General features: G+C 40.3%; 4 protein-coding genes across 10 annotated transcripts in view; 2 read left to right on the top strand and 2 right to left on the bottom strand.

Annotated features, from left to right (window-relative positions):
• Positions 1 to 143: 143 nt before the first annotated feature.
• On the bottom strand, positions 144 to 8,765 carry LOC148384323 (caspase recruitment domain-containing protein 10). The gene is made up of 25 exons (XM_088358600.1): positions 8,658 to 8,765; positions 7,485 to 7,550; positions 6,044 to 6,277; positions 5,817 to 5,954; positions 5,560 to 5,746; positions 5,342 to 5,480; positions 5,040 to 5,252; positions 4,850 to 4,969; positions 4,658 to 4,783; positions 4,408 to 4,587; positions 3,957 to 4,061; positions 3,645 to 3,681; positions 3,523 to 3,560; positions 3,365 to 3,450; positions 3,229 to 3,275; positions 3,039 to 3,159; positions 2,760 to 2,937; positions 2,536 to 2,659; positions 2,210 to 2,450; positions 1,912 to 1,978; positions 1,732 to 1,834; positions 1,489 to 1,647; positions 1,243 to 1,355; positions 983 to 1,098; positions 144 to 901 (listed from the first exon to the last, which is right to left on the bottom strand). The coding sequence occupies exons 1-25, from the start codon at positions 8,746 to 8,748 to the stop codon at positions 694 to 696; spliced, it is 3,237 nt and encodes a 1,078-aa protein (XP_088214726.1). The 5' UTR covers positions 8,749 to 8,765; the 3' UTR covers positions 144 to 693.
• Positions 8,766 to 10,580: 1,815 nt separating this feature from the next.
• cdc42ep1b (CDC42 effector protein (Rho GTPase binding) 1b) lies at positions 10,581 to 15,041 on the top strand. The gene is made up of 4 exons (XM_088358606.1): positions 10,581 to 10,726; positions 12,629 to 12,812; positions 12,932 to 13,455; positions 14,195 to 15,041. The coding sequence occupies exons 2-4, from the start codon at positions 12,733 to 12,735 to the stop codon at positions 14,767 to 14,769; spliced, it is 1,179 nt and encodes a 392-aa protein (XP_088214732.1). The 5' UTR covers positions 10,581 to 10,726; positions 12,629 to 12,732; the 3' UTR covers positions 14,770 to 15,041.
• The window catches only part of LOC148384318 (galectin-2-like), a 13,530-nt gene continuing 7,943 nt past the window's right edge, over positions 12,625 to 18,211 (bottom strand). Inside the window, exons 3-10 of one of the 5 annotated variants that reach the window (XR_015853513.1) lie at positions 17,906 to 18,068; positions 17,669 to 17,820; positions 16,209 to 16,264; positions 16,045 to 16,124; positions 15,788 to 15,959; positions 15,531 to 15,680; positions 14,322 to 14,740; positions 12,625 to 13,519 (exon numbers count right to left, since the gene is read on the bottom strand). Coding sequence is in view for 4 of the 5 variants with exons in the window: in XM_088358612.1 (XP_088214738.1) it covers positions 15,534 to 15,680; positions 15,788 to 15,959; positions 16,045 to 16,124; positions 16,209 to 16,217 (408 nt within the window). In the remaining variant the exon portion in view is untranslated. Of the gene's footprint in view, positions 13,520 to 14,321; positions 14,741 to 15,290; positions 15,681 to 15,787; positions 15,960 to 16,044; positions 16,125 to 16,208; positions 16,265 to 17,668; positions 17,834 to 17,905; positions 18,069 to 18,211 lie in introns of those variants that run through there. The other 4 variants (XM_088358612.1, XM_088358613.1, XM_088358614.1 and 1 more) reach the window with 4 other exon arrangements.
• The window catches only part of pick1 (protein interacting with prkca 1), a 4,057-nt gene continuing 2,540 nt past the window's right edge, over positions 16,695 to 18,211 (top strand). The window contains exons 1-4 of one of the 3 annotated variants that reach the window (XM_088358605.1): positions 16,695 to 16,756; positions 17,216 to 17,284; positions 17,469 to 17,580; positions 17,700 to 17,828. In XM_088358605.1, the coding sequence (XP_088214731.1) occupies positions 17,244 to 17,284; positions 17,469 to 17,580; positions 17,700 to 17,828 (282 nt within the window). In that variant the 5' untranslated portion in view covers positions 16,695 to 16,756; positions 17,216 to 17,243. Of the gene's footprint in view, positions 16,948 to 17,215; positions 17,285 to 17,468; positions 17,581 to 17,699; positions 17,829 to 18,211 lie in introns of all 3 variants that reach the window. The other 2 variants (XM_088358603.1, XM_088358604.1) reach the window with 2 other exon arrangements.

Below are 18,211 nucleotides of genomic sequence, written 5' to 3'. Positions count from 1 at the left end.
AACACTAAGGGAGGAAAAAAATAAACAATTCATTTTTAAATGATATTTTACGTCCAGGGGCACCTTAATTCAAGAAATGTGTACATTTTTAATTACATAAAAATAGGAAAGCAATGCACAAATAAGAATAATAATAAAAAAAATAAAAATAAGAAAACTGTTTTTATTTTTATTTCAACATACTCCTACTGATAACTTGCTTCTGGACGAAAATTGCATGTTAGTCAATAAATAACTAGTTTTATGTTTCTGTACCTAATTAGCATGAAGGTGTTTCCATTCTTAAGTACCTTTTTGGGGTGAACAGAGATTTGATGTGCAGATACATAAAAAGGCAGCACTGCTGAACCTCTAAAAAGATCACATAAAAAGGCAGCACTGCTGAACCTCTAAAAAGATCAGGAAAAACCTATCTGAATATTTTGAGAAAATCTTGCAATTGAGCATCGCACAAACAATTAGATCAATTATGTGTGCGTGATTTGTTTGGCTTCTCCTGCCATAGAATGTCAAATACAAATAAAACTCAAACTCTATTTGTGTCCTAAGTAGCAACTATGTACCTTTTGTTAGTAGATGTAAAGTAAATAAAACATGGTAACATTTCTGTCTGGTTATTTGCAGAGATTTTTTTTTCTAAATTTGATTATGTGCCTCCTTGGCTTATTAAAAGTTGTGAAACACTGGTCTACATTACTGTAGCCTATCGAGCTCAACCCAAGCTACTGACATCTGCTGACTGATGATGGCATTGCGTATAGCTGAGAGCAGCTCTTCTGTGCAGCTCCATGTGCTGGCCTCCAATGTGCAGTAGAGCAAAGGCAGAGTCTCCAACTGCAACAGTTCTGCCTGGCACATCTCCTCCATCGCACTTTCGTTCCCACACCGTGGAAAAAACTTTCTGTTGGCAAAGCATATTAGTGGATCATACATGACATTTCAAATAAGGGATAACGTATCCTTATCATGAATGGACTCTCACCTGAGCTTCTTGTGTTTTTTGCTCTTTGGCAGGATGTGGATGACAATGGGATATACGCCTTGTCTCAGCAAACCCTCAACACATGACAACCCGAGCTCCAACAAACAGTGTTTGTCCTAAAACGGGCATAAAAGATGTGAATTTGAATCAACTCTGACTTTTTTTTTTTCTTTACAACAGACACAGAGGTAAAAGTAGCTGTGAGCTGTGATGCAATAAATATTGTTGTTGGCAATCCGAGAAAGAATGTTTTGCATCACCTGGGTGATGACCTCCTGGATGGACTTTAGCCGTACGCCCAAAGCTGGCTCTGGAGCCTGGGAATCCAACAAAAATATTTTCTTGTCTCTTCTTTCAGAGTCCAGGATCATCTCTACAAATTACAGGATAGAAATAGGTGACCATACTGCAGTTTAAAAATAAAGCAAACTAGTGTGTAGAAGTGCAGTTTGGAGATCAGGTGCACTTTAGTGCCAGTGCTTATAATTCTAATATTTTGCCCATACCTGGTGCACAGGTGTCGTATTGTAATCCAGATTTGACAGGCTGCAGCATTCTCTCTATGAGGCCACGGGACAGGATGGATGGTGAGAAGATGACGGGCCGTTTGGATTCAACCTTTACCGGTTGCACTAGGCTGTAAGGGATCAAATGCTCCTCATGGCCTGTGTAAACACACATATGTTTTGAGAAAATGCATAGAAAAAATGATTCAAAAGAGATTTGGATTTATCATTTCGGACCCTTACGTTTGTTCAGTGTGTAAAGAACCTGTTGTGTTGCTCCTATCCCGCGGAATTTGGGGTCCGCTGCCTTTACCAGACGGACTCGAGCGAAGCATTTCTTCATGAACTACAGAATATGGCGATTAATGAATAAATATTAGAAATCAATCTTGCAATATAAATATGCAAATCACTAATCCTCACCTTCTTTTTGAAGTCTTTTTGCCCCACGGACATTTTGCGTAATTTGACAAGTAACAGCTGTTGTGCCCTTAAATGGAAAATAATGTAAATAATTAAGCGTGCAGTGTAATTATGCTTTTTATATTCATCATTATTTTCAGCTACATCAGAAAATAAGCTTTGTATCATATTGAGATGTTTCTTTTTTTTATTCAGCTACATGAAAGCCAGAAAAAATATTGCATGCAGCTCTTCTGATGCACTAAAGGAAAGCTACAAAAAAGAAATTTTAAATAAATGAAATATGTACATGGCCCACCTATTATAGTTGGGCATGTTTCCTGCCTGAAGAGTGTTGGCTGTGCGAGGATCCACCAGGGAACAGCGCCAATGATATTTCCCATTGTGCCTTGTGTCTGTCACATGTATGATGTCATCACAGGACACACCTAGAGCCGATGGATCTCCGAGAGCCCCGATATCGAGATTGACCCGTGCATAAAACGAGTCGGCGCCCTTGAAAGTTGGCAAAGCAAGCTGAGAGCACAGCTTGGCATACGCTGAGGACAAGAAGCAATGGGAAAGCTCAGTCTCAGCAGATTTATTGCATCAATGGGTTTTCTTTTTGTGTGCAAAGTGACTCACCCTCTGGGTTGCTCTGGTGTTTGAGTGAGGTCGGTTTAGTCCACCATTGCAGAGAAAAATGCGCTACTTCGGCCGTGCACTGGCTGAGCAGAACATTTCCTCCACCGAAAAGAACATTCTCAAGCTGAATAAGGAAAAATGTGAATAAAATTTATCATGTTGGAAAATACTTGCAATGATCATGGAAAATTTTCCCGAGCGGCAACATGATGACACATTCGTACCTCCAGGAGCTCACTTCCCTCCTTCAGCCCACATTGTTCTGCTACTGAACCAGCTCGAACATGGCTGACAAAGATTCCTGTTTGGTTTCCACCAATGATGGTAATGTCTTCAGCCAGACTGGCTTTCCCGTGCTTTGGCGTCATAGGAGGGCTTGAAGATGGAGAGATGGGTGGTATCCTAAAAAAAAAAAAAAAATGGCAAGCTCGCATCATACAATCATTTTGACCAAAAAGGGGGAGAATTTGATCAAGTTTGTTATTATGGAGAATGACAACTACCTTGGACTGCTAGGATTGTGTCGATGAGCGTTAACAGCAGGTAGATTGACCAGGTCGGGTGGGAAGAAATGAGAATGGAGGGAGTTCCAGGAATCCCAAAGAGAGGGTTCATCATTTTCACCTGAAACACAATTTCCAAAGCTTGCTGAAGATATAAGTGCTCATCCAAATGACGTCTCATTAACAATACCTGTAATATTGTCATTCTCATCACTGCCCCAGGAATCCAAGTCGAACCTTTTCAAAATGCAAACAAAGAGAATTTATTGAACACCTGTAGCAGTTGTTGAATGATGGGGACAACAAAAATAAACAAAAAAACTGACTCTGTATTGAATCTTCGGTTGATGGAGTTCTTACAAGGAGGAAATGGGAATGTTGAGAGCCGATTTATCTCCTTCTCATCTTCTGTCTGAGGATGCAGATGTTGATATTTGTAGTTCCCTTCTGTCTATCCCTAATCTGTGAGCCATTTAATACGTACCGGTGACAGTGGATTCTCTTCAGAGTTGGAATGAGAATCTGGAAATGAACGTAAAAGATATTCAAGTAAGTAAACCATTGGTAGAAACTTGGCCTTGTGAGTAAAAAAAAAGAATAACCAACCCTCTGAATTGTCATTGGCTTGCCCTCTGGAGGTTGCCTGTTGTAGATAAGAAAAAAAAGTCCAATTATGACCTCAAACTAAGCGAGCAGCTCTCTTGCATGTACTAACACGTCAAACATTGCTAAGGAGGACGAGCCCACAATGTTTTCATGTTCTCCTAAAATAATGGTGTCCTTATTATAGTTCATAACAAACCTAATGTGTTTGCTACTAAAACCTTTGTCAGGTGTAAAAGGGACATTTTATAGTTCAACGCTCATATCGAAAAATATATTTTCACAGTCACAAACAAAAACAAAATATTTGATGACCTTTCGTAACTGAAGATGGGTGCCATTAACAGGAAGGCTCAAGTCCAGGTTGACGGAGCAACAGGGTCCGTAGCACTGGTCTTCGCTGCACAGGGACAGATGGGACTGGAGAACACAGTACAAAGAAATTATGTGTTATATAATACTTGGCAGCGCTTCAAGCATTCCTAACAATCTTTTTTTTTTATATTAATATTTTTTTTTTTTACTTTGCTGTGCCCTTGGGAACATCCCACAAAGAACACAGCAAACACGCTGGCACAAACAGACCATACAGGTTAAATAATAACAATAATCTCTCCAGTAACTATATATTCTAGTCCAGTTACGATTCAATTAAGTATTTTGACAACCAATAACTTTAATTTACCTCCAATTTACGACTCAATTTTGACACACCTCTCAGTGCCGGGTACCTTCAATCATCTGGGTTCATGAAGCGTTGACTTACACAGTGCAAACAGGAGGCGCTCTGCTCCAATTGTTCCCTTCTCTTCTCGCTCTCTCGCTCCAACTCCCGCTGCTGCTGCTCCATGTTGGCTTGCAGCTCTGCGATGCGTTTTCGCAAACGATTCTTGTCCAATAGACAGTCGGTGTACTCTAACTGTAGGCTGTCCCGACTCCGCAAGGCCTGAAGGAAAACAGAAGATGGTGTGAATTGCAATACTAGTGTTGGGATGTTGAGATGAATCATTCCTAACCTGGTCCCTCTCCTTCTCAAGTTCCATGATCTGGTTAAAGTAGGACATACTCCTCTTCTGCTCCGTCTCCCAGTCCAGCTGGAGGGTCCTCACCTTCAGATGAAGTTGCTCACATTGCGATTGCAGCTGCAAATATCAAGAGCTCTCACCAACAACCTGTTCATTTATGAAGATCTGAAAGAAAATATTCACCTTGTCCCTGTGCTCCTCGGTGCTTTGTATCTCCCCCTGTAGTCTCGTGATGAAGTTGCAGAGCTCCTGTCTCTGCTCCGCAGCCTCCCTGCGATCCTGCCGCAGGATATCCACCAAAGCCTGAAGGAAACAAACATTAGAAACAAAAAAAAAGAATCTGAAATGTCTGCAAGATGCACCACAAACATACGATGACTCCAGTATCAGGAAGTGGATCCTTCATCTGACTTCCCATGTTTTGTGGTTTTGGAACGTCAATACGGTAGGATGGCTTTTCTGGTAACGCTGGTGGGCAACGAGGTCCTCCTTTAGACAACAAGCTCTTCTTTGGTTGAATTCGATGTCCTTCTGGATTTGCGATTTGATGCTCTGTTTCCGTTAACCTGGACTTTAACTCTTCAACCTGTACGGCGACACAACACAGAAACGATCAATAACCACATTGAGTGGTTTCCGCTTTGAGTAGTAGAATGGAAAATTCCACAGTCTCACTTGCTTGAGAAGTTCTTTCTCTCGTATGGAGGCTTTGCCTTGCTCCTCGAGGGCCTTGGAGTACTTCACAGACTGTTCCAGGTGTCTGTCCTTTAGCTTGCCCAGCTCTCGACTGGCCGACTCCCAGTCTTGACGTAACCTGGATGAAGTCAAGTATTACATTTTGACTGAAAAGCACGCACACGGTCACTGAGAAGAAAAAAAAATGATGCAGGAACCTCTCGAGCTGGAGTCTGTCATGGCGTAACTCCTGAGTTTTACGTTCAGCGCGGCTACGGTCATCTTCGGCTACCCGACAACGTTGGGATAAGCGGCGTTCGCACATGCGACTGTTTCGAAGCTGCACTCTCAGTTTCCGAACTTCCAGCAGAAGGAACTGAGTCAAACCCTCCGGACCTTCTTCATCTGTGAGAACATTTGTTTGCATTATGTTACATTAAAAGACTTTAGATATGCATTTTTTTTTTTTTTTTACCCAAAATAAGAGAGCAGCGCTGTGTTGGCTGCTCTCCAGTCAGCTGTGTGTATTGCTCTGGATGGTAAAACTCCAGTGACTCCATAAAGGCCTGAAGACCTCGCGGACCTTGGCCACGTAGAATGTCCAGCAAACGACCTGTGCCAATTCATGAAAGAAAAAAAAATTGTGTGAGCTATTTAATTTCATTTTATGTTTACGATTTGAGGGGAGGGGGTTCAACTCACCAGCCTTGGAAATACGCAGAGGGTACTGGATGGAGTTGAGCACCTCATCTTCATCCTGTTCATCAATAACTTTACACTGGCGCAGATATGGAGTGAGTTTGGCCGGGTTGAGGATGCGGGTCAGCTTGTGTCGCACTCCTTCCACACGATCCCAGAGTTCCTCGCAGTGCTCCTCTGACCATGAAGGCAAAGGTCTGTTTTCCTCCTGAGTAACCTCCGCCCAACCTGTGATGCCTGCATCAAATCATAAAATAAATCTGAATGACATTTTTGAGGAAGATCATTTGGAAAAGCATTAGTCTCATTCCACTTAGCTTCTTATTGTAAGAATGATACATATATAGCATGTTTTGTCTGATTACACTTATTTAATTATCCAATAGTATATGTCCATTGGTGAGTTAAATGTTAAAAATAAGTCTATTGGGAGGCTTGTTGTGACTCATTGTGGGGAGTCGGGAGAATTAAGATGCGTGTTTCAGATCTGACAACTCCGATGTGAGCCAACAGGCAGGCTGAGACTCGCCTACTTGCTCCGGAATCTCTGCCACTAATAAACAGTCTAGTGAAATATTGTCCTTGTGTAATTTGCACCAAACATCTCAAACGAGTACTTACTGCAAATAAAATATTCACATTACAGTGACTTAGTGGCTGCAGAAAGAGTTCACTATTGTATTATTGCAACGTAATTGTAAATTGGAACCAGAACGTGTTAGATGGCTTGAGTGGTGTATAAATAAAAACATGTGTGGGGATGTGAAAATCAACACGAAAAAAAAAAAAGTGTGGTGTATGAATCACTGACTGTTAAAATGACAAATGAGGTTAGAGTAGAGTTGTAAAATCATACGGAAGGGACTTTTATTTTGCTTCGTCTCAGTCCAATGTTCAAGCTCACTACCTCGTTTGTTTTTATATGGCACTGTGTTTTACTAGATTAAAATCTCATTTTGTTATTGACACGTGCTTTTTAATTTAAGCTCCAGAATTTAGTTTGATCAGTTTCTAGGGGGGATGTAATACGTTTCATCATGTTTTTCATTTAACACTAACACTCGTTTTAATGTAAAAATATGTGAAAGGAAACTATGTGTAGTACTAGTAAGCAAATTAGTGTCATAACAAAAACTACTTCAACCCTCCTGTTATGTTCATTTCTCAAAAAGTAATTGCAACATACTGTGATTTCAGTCGTTTTTGTGTTATAAAAAGCAACTAATTAATTTGTAAATAAATTTCCATAAAGGTAAATATGCTACGAATTGAACTGCATACAAACTAGTTTAATTGCAATAAACAAACAAACCTATCAGTTTTAGTTTGTTTGCCAAAAATGATATTCATAAAATACTTTTTAAATAATCGTTCATCAAGAGATATCTATTTTGATTGATATTATAAATGCAAACTTGTTTTTTGGTTCTTAAAATGGACTTACCTCTCATGTTGGCTGCCAAGCGTCTTGTTGACGTCCAGAATCCAGACTGCTTGGTGCATTCATGACCTCCCATTCATAACCGGAGGTGAGTCAGGGGAGACACAAAACACATGACGGTAAATCTGTGTGTGTTAAGAGTGTGCCCCGAATGAGTCATGAGCAGCCGGAGGTTCTTATCTTAATCATGTCTGGCTTGCTGTGTCAATATTGTGCCGCTAGACGGCGCTGTTTACCAATGTTTGTACAAACAAAAGACAACATACATGTTGTTTTTTTAAATCAGGTCAGCAAAAATGACAGTAGTTATTCCCAATATAAATTTCACAATAACTATTCATATTGGTAAAAGTACTAAATCTAAAAAAAATCAACTAAAATACTCTTAAAAAATTAATGTTGATCTCTTTTTTCAGGATTAGACAAAACAGTTTTGAAACCCAGTAATTAAGTATTTCTACCACTGAATGTTACCAATGTACAAAGTTGAATTAATCTGTAGAAGGAAATAAAGTTTTGCCATAGCAAGTTGGGAATATCTTCAACAAATCAAGTCATAACATTGTGACTCACCCTTGAAGCTGCCCCAGTTTCTTCAAACACTTTTCTCAATGTAATCAAAATACTATGACACACAGTTTCACTTTATAGATTTGTGTAGGTCGTACGATACTCCAAAATGCAGCGATAGCAACAAGAAGAAATCCTAAATGTGTCTCATCCCAAAATGTCATTAAACAGGGTGAACGTGAGCCACTGTGGAAAAACCGAAGCTGTTTGGATATTGGGTGGGTGGAATTTTCAGAGTGTAGAATGGCATGGGGTTGAGGGTAGGTTTGAAATGTCTAGGAAAAGTGTTCAAGAGCAGCCGAGAATTACGAGCTTCTTGGGAGAAGAATGTCTCGTTCTTGGCAGAGTGACAAAGCTGGCAGGCCACCCTGATTTTTTTTTTTCTCCCCAACTGTCTGTGAGTGTGTTTGCGGTCTCGGTGCTGATGCTGAGATTGCACGATTAAAACAAGACACCATACTTAGGAACCCGCATGGACACCCAGAAGATGGCTCCATGAATAAATCAATAAAGCTGACGTTTTCAAGTTGAAGAAGGTTTGGACATAATATCGGTCTGCCTGCTTGAATGAATGAATGAATCCCAGAAATAAATCAAAATTCTCACCTGTATGCTTTTTTTCCTGGATTGAGTCGGCCTTTGTTTTCATCCTTTGACGGCTCGACGTGAAGATGGGCTTCTTGCCGGCCGGCCGCATTGGTTGAGCATTCCTGTTGTCTCTAAGGTGACAGCAAGACAGAGGGACTATTGACAGCAGCCCTGGACCTCACAGTCTTTTCACACTGGAATGTCATTACAACAAGCTTGCTCACACCGAAATAGATCTTGGCAGACTTGCTACAACTCATGTATATTTCTTTGTATTTTTTTTTTTTAAACCATTGCTGAAATTTCACTTATGCACAGATGAGATGCAAATGACCGATTTGATTTCTAAATGCCGTCACACATGACGATGCACAATTCAAAAGCCACTACAGAATGTTCTTTTTTTTTTTTCTATTCGAGTATGTTCCATTTGACCCCCCCCCCCCCCCCCTTCCACAGCTTCTTCTATGACTCAAGCACATAGTCAACGCTTTGTGTGTCTTTTTTGCTTTCAGAAAACAGAAGCATGGTGACATGAGTAATTGGGACAAATGTAAATAGGGACAAGGTGAGTGATTTTTTTTTTTGGGTCAGTATAGCAGTAGAACCACCTTGAGGGACGCAAATGATTTGATATAAATAAAAGATCAGAATCTAAAAACTACATTTAGAAATTTTGTTGAGCAGATTCATTCATACACAAAAATGAACTCACGTTGCCACGCTCCTTTTACTTTCCGTGTTTCTTTGACAACAGTGAGATCTGAGGCGAAGTTGGAATTACAGGGTGCAGTCATCTAAAAGTGAACTCCACCACAATTTTGAACAGGACACCAACCACTGCAGATAAATTTCCAGACACACAGTTTAAAAAAATGCATTTTTCCCCCACCATGGTTACCTCCCAAAAATGCCATTTACATAAAATAAACAGTACGGTGAGAAAGATATAGATTGAATTGATTGGAAGCTATTAAATCAATAAGTATTCCATCAATGTAATGAGAAGATGCCATGAGTGACCTGACACCAAACGTTTCAAAACAAACAAGCAGCAGTATTGAGTTGACGAAAACAAAGGTTTGGGTGTACTAAGTGTCTTTTTGAATTGTTTTGTTGTGACCCAGAAAGCGCTCCGGTCCAAAAAAATGACAATGCTCTATTGTTTCCGAGCCAAGTCTCAGCTTCCGGCGTCCACGCATAACATCGAGAGCTATCCCAAAAAAATATGGGCTGGGTCCCCATCTTTCAAATAATGTACTCCTAAATCAATCTTACCACAAACAGTCATCATCATCCAATTATCTCATGATGTGATTAATTGTCGCCAGACTTACATCTGGATTCCCGAAGTGGAAACAAATAGAAGTGATGAAGAGTGATGCTGTCATTAGTCAAACGCCTCCCCCCCTCCCTCCCTGAATTTCAGAAGCGAGGTTCAGTGTATGTCAGGAGTTCTCGCTTCTTGGCATCCTGTATGATTTGTGAAAGACATTTCCTGTGAAAACTTTCAGACGCTTTAAGTCTCTTCAGCTTCATCTTTTAGCTTCTTTGGAAACGATAGCAATGTTGGAAAACTGCTTTTTCCAAGCACCAGTCAAATCTGCATGAAACACACACACCATTGTAGCACGCACATAAAAGAGCGTATCAATCCCATGAGTGTTGATAGCTGGGGAAAAAAAAGGAGTGATGACACTGATGGGAGTTTTCAAAGAGATCAATGTCACGCGACTGAATGAAGGTCAAAGGTGACAACATTCCAAACGAGTACAGGCAGCTGTGTCCATCAAAGAAATCATTTTATAAAATGTGCAAAAATGCACATGTTGAGCTCGGAAAAAAGTTAAAACCTCAAATGACCATTGCGAATCTTGTCGAACAGCTCAGAGTGAAATCAACTTTCACAATCATCATCATCCCCACCCCTTACTACTCTTGCTCCGCCCCCTCTTCCTCTCCATCGCTCTCTCTCCACTTGCCACCAGCATTGCCAACGTGCAGGCTGCCCTGCACTGATGCAAACTTTCATGGCCAGACGGAAATAAAGAAATTGTGGAGAGGACAGTGAAACCTTTTTTTTAAAGGTAAGACTATGCAGGAAAGTAATGCATGCAAGATATTTTTGATTTATGATTTAATTTCAACTCCTGTTGGCAATGCAAGATTGCTTGGTAGATGATTGCGCAACAAGTCTGCAAAGTTGTTGGTAATTTTACATGCAAGTGCTAAAATGGCAAAAAATAATTAAATACCATACTTCCAAATCAAGCTCGAGTGAGTTAATTGGGTTAGTGAAGGTTGAGTGAATGCATAGGCATCAATTACCCAGACTGATTTGACAGCCGCATTCCACGACACGACCACTTTGAGGTTTCATGAACTACACCTCGCTGAGGATGTTTGCAAAGTGCTTTGTTCAAATGCGTTCAAATGTGTTTGCACTTCAGTTCTGTTGACAAAAGGCTCTTGTTTAAAAAAAAAAAAAAAAAACTTTGATTGATGACAAGGATTAAACTAATCATTAAGATTGATGAGGGTACTTAACTTGCATATTTCCCCCACCCCTTTCAAAAAGTCAACTTGACACAATGACATCATCATATGTCAAGTTCAGATTTCATTGACCTTCGTCAGTTCATGAGGAATTCACGTCTGCAGTAAACCTTAAGAGAATAAAATCGAGTAGGCCAGGAAATGGTTTTGCCACGTTGATTCTTGTGCCGGTTATATTTTGGATCCACCACGCGTAATGATCAGGGTTATTCTGACCTCAACCGTATTTAGCTAGTGCTGCCCTGCAAAAAAGGACAAGCCACTCTCAGGACACACATTTGATGTCTGAGCCAGTGAGACTAAAGTTTGCTGTGAAGTCATTTCCTGCTCCACTTTCGAGCACAATGATACCACATGTGAGATTTAAACAGTACATGTGCATGTGGTAGGCAGAGTGACAAGAGAACGAAACATCGGTTAGCCGCTACAGAATCTGAAATGTCCTCTTTCGACTGTTCCAGAACTTTTTTTTCTCAACATCTCCGGATGCTTTTATCTGATGGCCTCGATAGATGACATCCTGCTTATTTTTGCGTAATCAATCATGTCGTTTACGCGAAACAAAATTGTTGATGCAAGTCTGCAATTATAAATTATTTGTCTAACTTGTCTATGTTTATCCGCATGGCCTTAATCGCACGAAGCCAGGCAGACAATCCATTTAACTTCTCATCTGTAGAATTGTCCATGCTGTCACATTTGTAACATCTTCTATATTACCCATTTGGAAATTTGGCCCATCTGGAAAAAAACCGAGAGATTACTTGTCGATTTAAAAATACTAATCCAAGGATCAAGCAAGAGTGGCATCTTCCTCAAGGTGTTACATCACGATTTGGAAGTGGCAGCACCTTCATCTCGACTGAATTAATCCAATAGTGTGACCTCGAGGAGTCACGTGATCCCGGATTACAACTCTGGTGTACTCGAACGAAAACACGCCCACACGTATAAACACTCCAAAAGCGGGGCCCTAATTTCGACAAATACTTCAGCATGGAAACTTTTTTTTTTAATCACAGGAGCAGGAAAGTCTAAATTCTTGACACATGTTGCATCCTTGGACAACAGGATGAAAATGTTCCCAGCATTGATCTTGACCATCTGCTTGACAGGCCGTGTGTGTTTTCGATTAGTTTGTAAATCTGCTCCCTCTGTTTATATTCCCTCTGCTCGGCTGACTGAAAACAGAAACCTTGTAGTACCTGGAAGCTATCAGAGAAGTAAGTGGATTGAAGACGCCAGAGAGCAAGTGAGGGAGTCACAGTTGGGGGTGGTAGACAGAAGGGATTAGAAGCTAATCCAACGCACGGACAATCCCAAAGAAGCCTTATCTTTTTTTTTTCGCTAGGGAGACTCAAACAGAACAGTTACCAGATTGTCGCTTTTTTGAAATGACCCCCCCGCTGACTTTTTTTTCTTCTTCTCAAAAGGCCTGGCGTTCTTGGGTGAAGGAGTTCCAGGAAAGAGCAGACAAAGGATCTTGGTGACAGGATGGTGCCACACATGGATAAACCTCTTCAGCAGCAGATGATGCATGACGCTAGGATCCACCCTGCCTTACACAAGATTCTCCCAGGAAGTGAAGATCTTTTCAACACAAAGGACCCTCTGCCAGTAAGCTACAAGACCTCGGGCGAAGAAAATGACTTTCTTGAAAACAGCATTTAGAAGATTCCGACCCAAGTCAAATGTAGTTCTCACATTATTCATTTTTTCTCTCTCTTTTTCCACAGTGGAGCAAATCCGGAATTCCAAACTAACTCTTCTTTAATAAGACTTTTGGATACAAAATTAAAAAGAAACTTACCCGTCATGAGTCTTGGAAAACTACCAGGGATTAAAGGCCTCGTGTCTGCAGGCTCTCAGGAGAGACGTCGTTTCAAGAGCGACCTCTCGGTGGACATGATCAGCCCGCCGCTGGGCGACTTCCGACACACCATGCACGTGGGCCGCGGCGGAGACGTGTTTGGCGACACTTCTTTCCTCAGCAACTACGGAGGCGTCAAAGAGCCGGGGAGCCCCGACTCGGCAAACAGCTCCAAGTCCACGGGCTTCTTCACACGTACCTTTAGGCACATCCGGAAGAATTCCGGGCCACGGGGGGAACCCCGGAACTCTTCATCCCCGCCGCCTGACATCTCACCCATCATCAAGAACGCCGTTTCGCTGCCCCAACTCAACATTGATTCTCCGAATGGTCGCCTGCCGAGGCTCCCGAATTCCATCAGCGCGACGGATAGCGCCATCTGCACGTATGGTGAGATCATGTTGTGATGCGCCTCCTGCTGCTCAGTCTCCAGCAGAGCAAACAACGTGAAGCGCTGCATACAAAAAACAGGACAATAAATCTCAGCCCAGATACAGAAAGGCACTAAAATTGGCTTCCTTTCAATGTCATTCCCACAATCCTCCGGGACAACCAGAAAACAGGTGGCCTTGTCCTTCTGACTCATCACCGAGGCAACACCTGAAGTTTTAGCCTTGTTACACAAACATGCGGAAAAACTGCATGCTTTAAAATCAGTGCATTATAATCTATGTCTAAGTGGGCCTGTGGAATTCTGCGTTCACAACATGACCCCGCTATTCATTTGGAATGCTAACCAATGGGAGATGTGCATGCAGCTGGATGCCGATACTCGACTGGAAATCCCCGTTCTTTTCCAAGATTAATCATGAACCACTTCAAGAGAATTTTTTTTCCAGTTTACTTGTGTGGTTTCAACCGAGGGATGATGATGACGTGTTGTTTTTAACTTTAGCACTATATATATATTAATGTTTATGATGTCCTTTTTGTTATTTTAAATATATACATATAATATATTTAATATTATATATGGATATATATATTTAATATGATATATACATATATATATTATTGTATATATATTGGTATTTTAGATATAGTTTAAATAAATATAATATATACATAATACAGTTGAGCAAGTTATGAAATGTTGACATCTATAAATGTTTTTTTTGTGTGTGCGCAGGTATCCAATCCGGATTTGTCACTCTGCCTCGCTTTTCTCGCCTCGAAAGACCGTTTCTAGACGGAGAGCACAGAGTGTCTATGCGAGAACGAAACGGTAAACCCGTGACCCGTTCGGACTCCCTCACCTCCTTCACGTTGGATCTCGGCCCCTCCCTGATGACTGAGGTTCTGGGCTTGTTTGACAACCCCAGCTACCTCCAGGAGGTCAGCAAGGTTGTCGCAGCAGAGGAGGAAGAGAAAAATGACGAGGAGGATGATAGATCTCTAACAGAGACATTTGTGAGTTCGACCAACTCGTCAGTGCGCGGCGGATCATCGAGAAGGATCGTGAACAGTAAGGAGAATTCTTGTAGCAGCAGCTGGACAGAGGAGGACAGGAGGTCAGTTGCGTCATCCTCCAAATCTCCTCCAAGGTCTCCCCCCATAAAAGCTGTCATGGAGTCAGAGCAATTCCAGAGGGCAGCTGATGTGCTGTCTCGACATTATGGAGGAGGGCCCGTCACAAGGCTGAGTCCTCCTCTCTCCAAAACACCATACGCGTTTTCTGAAGAGGAAGAAGAAATCAAAGTCTAGATCAGGATGAGGAATACCACTCTGCAGTCATCTTGCTGCCACCATTTTATACAATTTATTTAAATTATTGTAATACCACATCTGGTTTAGAGATTTAGCTTTCGTAGTGTAAAGGAATTAAAAGGGATTCACACTTTTTTAGTAGTAAATAGTTAAATGTGAGCAATTTATTCCCCAGATGTCTAACCAGATTATTTGAATTGTGTTGTCATTTACTGTTATAATGCAAGTAAAAAAAGCAATTTGTTGTTAATAAAGTTTCTTACAAAATATTTGCTTCCTGGTTTAGTGAATGATTGCTTTCCTTTTATCAAATAGTTAACTGTATTAATCCCCAGGTTATGTGTATGGTAATATTTTCTAATGTGAATAAATCATTTACATTTATAGCCAGCACAATCAGTGTCTGCTGAATATTTGTGAGGAACATTTGAGAATATTGGTAGTTGATTTTGATCAATTCTGAGTGTTTGTAATATAAATCAACACTTCAAAAAACAAAGACAGAAAAACAAGAGAAGTAGTGCATCTCATATTTTAATGTCAATAAAATGATTTCATTAGAGCTTTGCATAAATTGTTTGTCCAAACCAATCTAGTCTTAATTCATTGAAATTAAGGAACATTTTTGTAGTTTGGAGCTAGCCTGCCATCTGCTGTTGAGTTCGTAGTGTGGAGAAAATATTTCTCAATGCGTGGATGAATGCAAGTTGAATTTTCATACATATATTTTCATGACAACAAAAAGTGGGATTTCTTACATCTTAACAGAATTTGATGCAAGAGATTTTGAAGTCTCCTGTGATCCTGACATACTTGATGACCGCCATGTCAACACGGTTAGGAAACTGGATTTGATGTCCATCAGGAAGATCTAGTTCAAACATGTCACCAGTGATCTTCAAAACAATCTGTAAAAAAAAAACAATTCTTAACAAGTTAACCTATTGGTTGAAAACTTTTTCAAATACATCCAGGCAAATTTGCTGAAACTTTCCTGCCATGACATCAAGCCCACCTTAACATGTGTGCCTCTTTGCAGGGGGTTGTGTGTTTCCCTTTTCTCATCGCCCCAGCAACCAGCAATCTTTGAGTTGCACACAATAACTGCTCCATCAGTGTCATCATGGAATCGCGGGTTGAAATGCAAAGCCAGGTCTTCTGAATCGTGACCGAGGTCAATCTGGAATCTGAGTGGATTTGAAATGACAAATAACTTCTGAGTGATGTTAATGAGACAATTTAGTAGAGTACACACATTATTGTGGCTTTTACCTTTGAGCATCATGCAAAATTTCTCCTTTTATCTTCAGCTGAGCTCCAACTTCTAGGTTAGCATCGTGTACTTCAAGTTTCTAAAAAAACAAGAGTGAGATAGTTTCAACAAGACAAAATATATTGAAAGTAAAAGAATGCAGGATGAAAAATAAAAACCTCACCATGCTCATTCTGGGTGTTGTTTAAGCCTCTTAGGTACTGAGAACTAACGACTCCCCTGCAAAACAAAAATGTAGCTGTGAGGTCTCACTTCTGTTCATGCACATGCGCAACGAGACCAAACAATGATTAAGTTATTCTAATCAGTCAGGACTCTCAAAGTAAATATAGTATATCATTACTCGAGATTAGAAAATAGGTCAAACAAACACCAAAAAACACTCAATACTCATGTGAATTTAACCAGCCCACTAAATGTTCAGTTCCAGTTGATATGGGCCAAAATTAAGGTTTGTAACCAGTCATGTTATTCTTGCAATACTTTACCGCCCTCTAGTGGTGACAAAGATGTAACACTAAAAGTCGTGCGCTTTTTGATGTTTTAATAATTTGCCCTATAATTTTTTCCTGATACGTTCTAACAGTAATTATATAAAATTTCTTTAATTCACTATTGTGGATGAATATGTTTTAATTCATTGATATATTATGACGCAGAAGAAACAGGAATTTTATGACTGACTTCCTCTACACGCTGGAAATGACGTCAGTAAGTAAACAGAGGTGCTGTCATTGGGACATAAAAATATTACTACCAACAATACGGAACAATTTAATAAACACCGCTTTGACATCTATGCATAGCAAGGCATGGTCCAGGAACTGACGTAGATTCCGCTGAAGGTTTGTCGTTTGACTGAGAAAACGAAATGTTCTGCCGCTAGCAGCTTATTAGCCACGGTTAGCAATTTTCATGGACTTGGCTACGTCATCAAAAAAAAAAAATCTGATTTCTTGATGATTATTAAATACTGCATGCATATTTATGCTCTTAATTTTTTATACAACCACTTGTCAGCTATGGTGATCCACTTGCTGCAGTGTCATCTCTTTTATAACCGGGATTTAATTCTAATTAATCATTAGCAAGCTGCAAAAAGGTATTTGTGTTTTAAAATGAGTTTATAGTGGTTTTAATACTTTTTCAACCATTTCTTTTCATCAACAGTTTTTTCAAGGACAGCTGTGAGACTGCTATGTTCTCAGACATGGACTTTGAATTAGAGGAGGATAAATTGTGAGTTCACCATCTTTTCTGTTCTATTCATATTCAATAAATATAAACAAAACCCAGTTTTACACATTAATGCACAATCTTCCTGCTTATACTTTGCTCCAAGGTTTTGTGTGAACGTTCGAGGCTTTCAAACTAATTATTTTACATGCTGCACTTTAACAGTATTAAATTCTCTCTGCCACAGAGGGATACCAACAGTACCAGGGACTGTGTGTCTGAAAAAAGATGCAAATAATCTTATCGGGATCAGCATCGGTGGTGGGGCACAATATTGTCCTTGTCTCTACATCGTTCAGGTAGGTGCAGTTCAATAAGACTCATAATTCATTGCAATGTGATTTTTTTTTTTTTTTTAACTACAAAAACATTTCCGTGTACTGGTACCTTCTTTGAAATGTTTCTTCTGGCTTCTAAGGTATTTGACAACACACCGGCAGCTCTGGAAGGGATGCTAGCAGCAGGGGATGAAATCACTGGCGTCAATGGCAAACCGGTGAAGGGAAAGACAAAAGTGGAAGTGGCCAAGATGATTCAAGCTGTGGAGGTACATTATACTACAACACTGTAGATTACATACAGTATAATTATTATATGTCAAATGAGGTGTAAGAGATTACTTACAATTTTGAGTCCACAAAGCGAGAACAGAACTCAGAGTGACTTCAGAGAAGATGGACTTCACTGGTTTGCTCTGCAGTGAGCCTCATCCCAATATGTGCAGAGTTGCTGTGTTGTGTTTGCTATCCATTGTTGGTGCGCGGGGAATTTCATGACTTCCTGCAAGCTGGGATAAAGATGGCTTTAGTGGGTGAAATAAAGGATTACCATATCCCAGTTGTGGCCCGTTCAATACAAATATTTCTGCTTATTTTTAGAATCATAAACAATTGCAGCCCAGTGGTAGACATTTTTTTTCCAATCACAACC

Source organism: Syngnathus floridae, chromosome 17 (genome assembly GCF_059516105.1).
Source record: "Syngnathus floridae isolate MCC-2025c chromosome 17, RoL_Sflo_1.0, whole genome shotgun sequence".
Taxonomy (NCBI): domain Eukaryota; kingdom Metazoa; phylum Chordata; class Actinopteri; order Syngnathiformes; family Syngnathidae; genus Syngnathus; species Syngnathus floridae.
The sequence above is the reverse complement of the archived record's forward strand: the minus strand, read 5'-3'. Positions and strand labels throughout refer to the sequence as shown.